Source organism: Pituophis catenifer, unplaced genomic scaffold, assembly GCF_029215685.1.
Source record: "Pituophis catenifer annectens isolate HBS135680 unplaced genomic scaffold, rPitCat1.0.hap2 SCAF_6, whole genome shotgun sequence".
NCBI classification, from domain to species: domain Eukaryota; kingdom Metazoa; phylum Chordata; class Lepidosauria; order Squamata; family Colubridae; genus Pituophis; species Pituophis catenifer.
Window position 1 is genome coordinate 51,337,696 of NW_027256886.1, and position 10,062 is coordinate 51,347,757.

At 33.2% G+C, this 10,062-nt stretch overlaps 1 protein-coding gene across 3 annotated transcripts in view; it reads left to right on the top strand.

The window, feature by feature from the left end:
• Nucleotides 1-8,982, top strand: part of FHIP2A (FHF complex subunit HOOK interacting protein 2A) — a 30,222-nt gene extending 21,240 nt beyond the window's left edge. For all 3 annotated transcript variants that reach the window (XM_070945454.1, XM_070945453.1, XM_070945455.1), the window contains 5 exons: nt 1,824-1,914; nt 2,555-2,698; nt 5,007-5,147; nt 5,460-5,563; nt 5,653-8,982. In XM_070945454.1, the coding sequence (XP_070801555.1) occupies nt 1,824-1,914; nt 2,555-2,698; nt 5,007-5,147; nt 5,460-5,563; nt 5,653-5,758 (586 nt within the window). In that variant the 3' untranslated portion in view covers nt 5,759-8,982. The remainder of the gene's footprint in view (nt 1-1,823; nt 1,915-2,554; nt 2,699-5,006; nt 5,148-5,459; nt 5,564-5,652) is intronic.
• Nucleotides 8,983-10,062: the final 1,080 nt, after the last annotated feature.

The following is a 10,062-nucleotide window of genomic DNA, read 5'->3' on the forward strand; positions in this document are numbered from 1 at the left end:
ATGAACTAACTTCTATATCACATTATTCTGTTAAATCAAAAGTTTACTATTTGGCGGAGCTAAAGGTTTAAAGGAGAGAAGATTAATTGATTACTTTTTCTGATGAACATTGAAGCCATCATGTGAAGTATGGGTTAGAATTAGAGGTCTTGTTGTGTGTGTGTGTGTGTGTGTGTGTGTGTGTGTATTCACTGAGTCTGAGAGAAAATAAAAAGATAGTGTTTGCAAGGTAGAGAAGGGTAAGTACAAACTAGTAGATAGTTTTGAATATAATGAATCAATCAGAAAGGATTGACTGACCTTCATTCCTGAGCTGGATTCCTGAAATCTTTATTTTAATATTTAAAAATCACACAATTAGTTATAATATATGGGCTTTGATTATGCTACAATATTCACTCTTCAACCACTGCATTTAGAAAAATAACAAAAATATTGCAAATAGTTTCTTAGAGTACAGAATTACAATAGAAATCTAATGAGGAAATTCTGAGAGATACGCCATTAGATGGTAAAACTTATTCCTTCAATTCATTAGAAAAATCAGCTAAATATCCTTTTTTTCTCTTTTTTTTAATTTGATATATATGCCGCCCTTCTCCGGAGACTCAGGGTGGCTTACAGTGCGTTAAGCAATAGCCTTCATACTTTTGTATATTTTATACAAAGTCAGCTTATTGCCCCCCCAAACTCCGTCCTCAATTTACCTAACTTAGAAAGGATGGAAAGCTGAGTTAACTTTGAGCCTGGCAAGATTCAAACTTACTTTAATTGCAGACAGCTGGTATTAAATTACAGTGCTTTAGTCTGCAGAGCTATCCAGGCTCCTTTTTGCATAATTAGTTGTAATTCCAATAGACAGTAATATCTCAGCCTTGATGGGATGTACACCTGCAGCAGCATTAGAGGGGGAGGATTTTGCCAACTCTTTCTGAGGAAGAGACTGCCCAGTTCTGGCTGGGGGAGGGCAGGAGGATGGTTGAGTGTAGCAAACCCTAGAATCTATCAGGATTTATCTGATACCTTAGAAAGTTACAACTTTAGTTTGGCAAGGTTCTATTAGCCTAAGCAAATAAAGGATTGTACCTCATTGGATCTCACTGTCTAGTCTTGGGCTTGATTCTAAAAAGTGAGAATGTTTGGTTGAGACAATTTTTGTTTCTACTAAACTCAAACATCCATTTTCCTAAAGTAATTATTTTATTTATTCAACTATAGATTTCATTATCATTTGTAAATATTACACAATGATATTATCCATAATTTTAGAAAGAAGTCTTTAATAAGATATTAATGCAGGTTTTGTAAGTGCTGTATTTATATAATTATTTTCAGGTATTTTCAAGTAAAAACTTAATAAACATGAAGGAAAAATGCAAAAATACATTAAATTTATCTTTTAACAGAAAACGAAGGAAAAGGATAGGCTGCAACATTTGTGCATATGTGTACCTAAAATAGCGTATATGTGTATGTGAATGAAATGTATGAAATGCTCTTTTGATCATGGCATGATACCAATTTTTTCTATTTTTTTAAAATTTATGTTTGGTTTTGCTTTCTAAAGGGCATATAAATTGATGGACAGAAAACAAATAAATATTTTGCCGACTGAAATAACAAGGAGTGGGTTAAACATTGTTTTCCAGAAGTTCAAAATTTCTGTAATCAGATTGAATGAAAGGCCTCAACAGATTTCTTTGTATTCTGTTCCACAGCAATTCATGTAACTAGCATAAGTTAAATAGTATTTGAGTTGCTCATTGTTGTAAAGGCGTAGAAAGAATTTGTTTTATGTATCTTTGTTTTATATATCTTTGCAGTTTTCTCTGTCTTGTACCAGATGAAGCCAAATCTTCCTACCACGTGGAAGGAACAGGTTATGATACCTACCTCAGAGATGCCCATCGACAGGTAAGTAAAGACAGAAAATGCTATTTTATATATAATATGATGGTTTCAGACAAGGGGGAGCCGGAAGCCAACTTTACCTGGTTACATAATTATGTGACAGTTTACTTTATTATTTTTTTAAAACCAGCAACCACATAATAGTATATTTCATTCTTTATTTTATCAAGCAGTATGAATTGAAGCAGTATTTGAGTAGTAAATGGACATGGTGTACATTAAATTTTATAGCATTTTAACGTATACTTCTATTCAAATACTGCTTCAATTCATACTGCTTGATAGATAAAATAAAGAATGAAATTTACTGTTATATGTTTTGAAATTTTCAAATAGCCTCAAATTAGTACCTTAATTTTTCTTCATATATGATACTTGCAGTATAGTATTTTTAGTTGTGTACTTTTTAAATATATAATTGTAGTCTGACAAAAAAATAAAAGCAGTTCACAGTGATTTTTACAATATTTTACAATATTCTATGAAGGATACTGTAATTCAGATAGACAGACAGACTTGCTTATTGCTATTTTAGGATTTTTTTAAAGGGATCTTTAAAAAGTAGGTTATTATTCAAGAGTTTCTTGAAGTTACTATTTTTTCTTTAATTTATTAATTAGTAATCACATTTTTCCTTCTTCAGTTTCGGGATTATTGTTCCATATGCTTACGATGGGAATGGCCAGGATCTCCTAAATCTCTGGAAAAGTGCAATTTAGAAGCTGCATTCTTCGAAGGACATTTCTTGAAAGTTCTCTTTGATAGAATGGGCAAAATTCTGGATCAGGTAGATTTGCATTTTGTGCTGCTTCCTCTTGTGAAATAGCTGTTTTTTAGGCACAACATACCTATTGGTGGGGAAATTAGTACAGTTACAGAAAGTGATTTTGTATACCTGAAAATTGTTGAATGTTCATAAACTCAGATTTAGAGAGTTGGTTCTCCCCTCAAATAGAAGAGCTAAGAATCATGGAATCTGAACAGATTAAAAGGAGAAGACAGTATAAATTGTCAGTATGTTAGATTATACTAAAATAAGGAAAGCTAGCTGCACTTTTAAGCCTAAAATGCTAATCTAAATCAGAACAATATATTCTGACATCCCCATTTGAGATTAAAATGAAAAACTTGATTTAATTATTTTAACAATATGTCTGTGAACAATTTACAATTGAATGCAATTCTGTTGACATAAAACAATTTTGTAGTCTTTACTAACGTTATAAAGCAGAGTTCCCCAACGTTTCCGGATTTACGAACGGCGGGGGGGGGGGGAAGCTTTGATTCCATGCAAGTGGCCAGGAAGCACGCCTGTTGGTCACTTAACTGGAGTGCATTCACGCTTGCCCACTGTTCGCACAAGTAAAGATGTGCATTCACTTTGGCCATTTCTGCAACATGTCTGAAAACCTCTCACAGCCCACTAGTGGGCCATAAGATTGGGGACTCCTGTTATAAAGCATGCCATGGTGGTTTCCTGCAGATGTAGATTCTGCTTTGTGGATCCATAAATGCCATTTCAGTGTTCTGACACACAATCCATTAGCATTGGCCTCTTGAACTGAATAACTGATGGTTTTCCTGATTCTCTTTTACACAGAAACTGAAATTCTATATCTACAACTTCCAAATTACATGATTTTGCCTATCTAAAATTTACAAAAAATGCTTTATTTCTTAAGTGCAAGATAGTTCCTGACTACAGATTTAAGCCATGTGTTCCATGCATGTTCTCTTGTTCGAAAGCCAACATCCTCTGGAGGCTTATCCCAATATGTTGATATCAATAGTTTTTTGCTAATCACAAAATTTTCAGTTTTTTTACGTAACTGAAATTTCTCAGAAGGTTCTAAGCAATCTGTGTGCAGCCACATAGTCTGAAAATGTCTTGCTTTCAGGATTTGCAGGATTGAATCTCTCTTACTGTTCTATAACAACTGTGAAACAAAGGGTAAAGTTGACATTTTGCTGCTACAAAATAAAATCCATTATAATAACTATAGATAGCATAGCATAGAAATAGAATAGAACAGAACAGAGCAGAATAGTTGGAAGGGATCTTGGAGGTCTTCTCGTCCAACCCTCTGAGTAGGTAGGAAACCCTACACCACTTCAGTGATCAATTACTATCTCTAAACACAACTTTCTTACAGGGTTGCTAATATAATAACATTGGAATCTGAGTGTTCTCTTGAGCCATGGACAGGAGATGGCATGCTAACAAACAAATGAATGGTTGTACATTAGGAAAATTATTTTCTTCCATCAGCCCAATTTCTGAGAGCTTTACCTAATGATAATTTTCCTTGCTTTTGCTAAAATGTATTCAAGAACCAGAAGTAGAGACAGAAAGAAAATACAGATTCTTTGTGCTGCACTCAGCCTGCTGGTAGCATTACAAGAGCAGCCATAAGACTCTCTCAGTCGCCACATATGATCTTCAGTATACCGTGTTTTCCCAAAAATAAGACCCTGTCTTATATTTTTTTGAACCCCGAAATGAGCTCTTGGCCTTATTTTCTGGGAGGTCTTATTATTTTGGAACGCGTGGAGCAAGATGGGGCTCCTCGTGCCGTCTTGCCTGATTTCCAGCTCTGCATTTAAATATTTTTGAGGAGGGCTTATTTTCGGGAGAAGCTTATTTCAGCACATGCACTCAAAAGCCCAATTGGGCTTATTATCAGAGGATGTCTTAATTTCGGGGAAACAGGGTAGATGACAGTTGACTGGTGTATTAAATAGGACACATAGAAACCTTCTGTCCTGCATAGTCTAAACAGTAATAATCCATCCATTGTACACCTTCAGGCCCTTTTATGCTTACAGTTTGATAGCTTTAAACCAATTATTGTCCTAAAGAAATCTCAGAAACTGAAATCTCAGCCATTGGCTTTCTTTGAGTAATATAATGGCTTTTTGTGTGTGTGTGTCAAAACAATTAAAGCCATGTGCTTGCATGGTTGATAAAAATTACTCAATTGTAAATCTTGCATAGGGATAAAAGCAGAGCTAGTAATTTTTTTGCTGAAATTCAGATATCTGCGACAATGAATGTGTATATTGGGGAAATGTCTTCTTTTCTTTTTACCCCACAGCCATATGATGTCAATCTACAAGTCACATCTGTATTGTCCAAACTTTCTTTGTTTCCACATCCACATATTCATGAATACCTTTTGGATCCCTATGTAAATCTGGCTTATGGCTGCCGTTCTCTTTTTTCAGTAATTGTTAGGGTAAGTATGCCGTCTGATCAGTCTCACAGTTGTGTATATGTGAATGGTGTTGCTGCTGAGCAATTGAAAATGGAAGGCAGCTGTTATTCTTGTTAATGTTCATCATTTTGTCAATGCAATTTCACCAGATGGACCAGAGTGGGAATTTGTTAGGGTTCCTGGGATCCATGTGAATTGCATGAAGCCTACATATGACTATATGTACAGTACTTTAGAAAGTTGAATTTTGATACCTTATCACCAGATTCAGATCCATATAATTACACTGATTCTTTGCTTCATTTTGTTCAATATTTTGTGGATGATATACAGGTTGTTGGGGATCTCATGGTACGGATTCAGCGCATACCTGATTTCACACCTAAACTTCTATTGGTCAGGAAACGTCTTCTTGGGTTAGAACCTGAAGGGCCTATGTAAGTATATTAACTACCAGTCAAATACAGATTGTTTCCTACTGATGTTGTATGGCTTTTAAAATCTATTCTTTGTCTTCGCTTTACAGTGTTGACCACATGACATTACTTGAAGGTGTGATAGTATTAGAAGAATTTTGTAAAGAACTGGCTGCAATTGCGTTTGTGAAATACCACTCTTCATCAGCACCATGATAAGCAATCAAAAACTTCAAAATTAAGTAGTGTTTCGGTGAGAAATGGCTAATAAATTTTCCCAGGCAAGAAAGCAAAAAAGCAAAACATTGGCATACATTTGGAAAGTTTACATGGAACACATTCAAATTGTAGAAGTGCTTTCATTCATTGGCAATGGCAACTTTGGAAATGCAAAACAGACATCGTATCATCAATTCAACCTAAGGGACTCTAGCTAAAAAAGTTCAGCTTCAGAAGTTATATAGATTGGGACTTTAACTAAAATATTTTCTTTTAATAACTTTCTGGGAAGTAGGAATTTTTAAATATATAAATATATACACATAGTAGGCTTCATAGGCTTTAAATAATAGTTTTTGTGTCATAGCTAACGTGTGTTTTATCTCTTTATATAAAAATCAGTAAGTGATAAGTGTTTTAAAATATTTCAGGCAATTGGGGGAAAAAACCCAAGAAGTTTCAAACTTTATAAAGTTGAGATTTTTTTCCCCGTTATCTTTCACATTCTTTCAATACTTTCTCCCTATTGATGCCAAGTTTAGTACAGGTTTTATTTGAATACTTATTCATTATCTTTTGTTATGCTACATATAATTTTTATATGATTGTTTCACTGAGACATATTTTGTGCCTGTTTATTGTTGAAAATTCACAGGTTTTGTGCTGTTAAATTACTTTACTATCCAGCTAATTTGAAAGGCTTATCTACCACAAGGGATAATTGATAAGTTATTTTACTCAGAATCCTTGCAGGCTGTTACAAATGAATTGACTTCTAGGTGTGATGTTAATGTTTGCAGAAATCCATTACAAGTCAGAGAGAGTAAAGAGCTCTTTATTTTGGCACACCAAATAATCCAGGGTAGATGGGAAACCCAAGCGGTCCTATTATTCATCTCTTCTGATCTTCCATGGATTGAAAAATAAGAATAAGTAGATTGTCTACCGTTTATAATATTTTTATTGGTTTTGATCTCCATGTAAAAGAGTTGGGATTGATAGATTTACTACATGGGTGGAAATGATCCCTTTATATCACTTTTCCTTTATTTGTTACACTATAAGTACACCAAAGTCAAATTTAATCCAAAATATTTCTTTCTTTCTTTTTTAAGTCTTCAGTATTTAATTTTAAAGTTTTTCCTTCATAATAATTTCCTTACATGTTTGCTAATTATTTCAGATATTGTTTGGATTGATGTAAATTTCGGATAGTGGGGGAGGGAATAGTACTAAAACCAATACCTGCCAGGGTATAATGTTGCAGAAATTTGTCAGGAACAAACACTGATTGCTAGAGAAAAGTGGAACTTTATACTTAAATAACTTAAATACAGACATTTACACTGTGATAATTAAAATCATGTTAAAAGTTGTCTAATAGGGCTTCCTTTTCACATTCAGAGAGGTATGTTTTTCTTCGTGAATTTGGCTGTTGAATTTGGCTAGAAAAAGATAGACTCAGGAAATAATTTTAAAACTTATACAGGTATAAGTAATTTAGTCAGATTGTTATTATAAATCTTTTAAATATAGTGGAACTTGAGTAAATGCATGCAAATTAGCCACGCTTTTAAATTTTGGGTAATGTTCTTCTGTCTTAGGGACATACTACTATTTGAATGCTTTAGCCATTTTGTGCATTGTTGGCATTGTACTTTTAGCTGAAAAGTATAGTCCATGTTGTCCAGATAAATCATTCTGGAGTACACAGAAATCAAAGTGCCCCAGAATAAGAAGAAAGAATGTCTTGTTTCCTATTAGAAAGGTTATATAAAATATCTAATATTAAAATTCATGTCTTCTAAAGCATTACAATTAATGCCTGAATTGTGTTGCCATACACATTAAGGAAATCCACCAAGTATAAATATGTTCATTTTGCCAGGAAATTCCTGAAATATTAAAGAACCAAAATTTTCATATATTCTCTTACTGTTAAGGATTTCTTTGCCACAATATGCATTTCAAAGCTAGAGAAAGCTTTTCGTATTCTCTATCTATTGAGTTGTTTTTATGTATCCATAAATTTTAGAAGAAACATTTTATTTTTATAAAAACAGATTGAATTCCTTCTAAAATGGAGCTCTTTTAATCTTTTAAATGTTTTTATTTCCATGCACTTTTTTTTTAAAGGCTAGTTATTTTCTTCCTTGAATTGTACTTTTATCATGACAACCCTCAGCCTGAAGAGAGAGTGTTCGTTGTGTGTGTTCATACACTTGTATATGTCTATTTATTATTCACACAGATAAACATACAATACATTCTACAGTTTTACCACTAGGGTTAAAGAGTTTAGAGATATCTATTTGGTACTTATTGCCATTTCAGATAAAACATTCTTTATATACGTGAATGGATGAAGAAAGCTGGAATTGTATGATTTGAAATTTAATTTTTATCCTAGATACACAGTTATGTAAATAAAGGAAACTTTCATCTTTCTGTTATATCTATGTTAGTTTAGTTTCTGATGTTGGATATGTAATAACATGAGAGAATGAGTAGGATAGCTCTTTCTTTTTAAGCTACTATTATTATAAGTGTATTGGTGTAGTAAATAATATATTTTCTTTGTAGCATTCTCATACTATGTTCATTGGTGCAATTTCAGAGTTGTGATGCAAGATACAATTTCAGGCTGGTTGTACATTACCTGTTTACATATGTATATTTGTATATTAATGGATCCTAAACCCTAGTATTTGCTTACAGTATTACCAAGAAAAAGATCCCAATATTGTACAATCATCATGGTATTTCCTTTAAAATGAATGACAGCTTTCTAGGAGTTGCTGAATCTCTTTTCAGTCATAAAGTAACATCTCATTTAACTTATTTGACACAAACAATGCAAACACTATATTTTCATTGGTCTCTCAGTGTGAAAAAAGATTGGATTACTATAATTTAACAGCATAGCTATGATTAATAAACCATATGCCATGTTGCCTACTGCTATGAAAACTTCTCTTTATCCAGCCATGAGTTGAATTCATCAAATGTAAAATGTTCATCAAGCCCTACTAGACTTTGCCTAGTCTGATGATACTGTTTGCCAAAGTTTAATAGATTCTTGAGGAGCTGTTGGAATTACCACATTTTAGAACAATTATAACTTATGTCAGACGATTTAGTTGAAAGATTTTTATGTTGAAAATATGCATGAAGGATTCAAAAGGGATATTCATAAAAATAAAAAAAAGTAATTTAAACAAGTGACTGTTTATTTTTGAAGAAGTCTGAACGTTTCCCCCTTTGCATGGAGAAGGGACAGCCAGAAGTAAAAAGATGTTCTTTTCATACCTTTGGTTTGTCTATCCAGCCTCTCACTTCAGAAACTTTCAGGGCCTAGAAAGATGGTGACTCTGCAGATATTGGTGGCAGCCCTGGTTAGCCTTATGGTTTTCTGAATAAGTATACAAGACCAAAATGTTGGTTTATCTTGTTATTTACCTTTTAGCTTTTATGGGAATAGAGCAGCCATGAAGTATAGATTTTTGAGACACTCAGAAGTACATAGATTGAATATTCCAGGAAAACAAATCAACAATTGACCTTTTATATAATTTTTCTTCATATAGCACAATTTCTCCCTTTTCAAAATATTTTACTGAGATTCCATATGACACAGTTCTACAGAACTTTCATTTTATGGATGGTTGCATAAAACCCCTTAATTAAAAGCTGCTTTCTCAAACAATTGTTTGGGAACAACTGATATTTAAACCATTATGGATCAGTACAAAAAGCATGTGGATTTGGTTGCCATTAAATCATGTCTAGTACATACTTCATAATGACTTCATAATGTTTTCCACTTGAGGCAAACATAAAAGACTTGTTTAGAAGTCCAGACTTGGACTTTTCCGAGAAGAATTTTGAGAATATACTAGCTAAAAGTCAGATAGGCACTGCAAGTTCCATTCTGAAAAACCAGTTATGGGCAATCTATGAAGCTTGAAGACTTATATATATCCCTTAGGAACACACGCACACACCAGTTTTTTTCTTTGCGACCTCATTTTTCTTTTTTTTCTTTCTTTAAACAAGTTTTATTGGTCCCCCCACCCACCACATTTACCCACATCTTTTTTGAATAGAGCATTGGCCATATCTTATCTTATACAATTAATCAAATTCAAATACATTTTACTCAATTACAGTTTTTGCCAAAATCTTCCCTCTCCCTTTTTAATCATGTCTCAATATTTCTATGCTTGCTTACACAAACAACATCTTCATTTGCCCTTAAATTCTAATTATTGCTATTTATTCATATTTGTTCTCTTTTATTC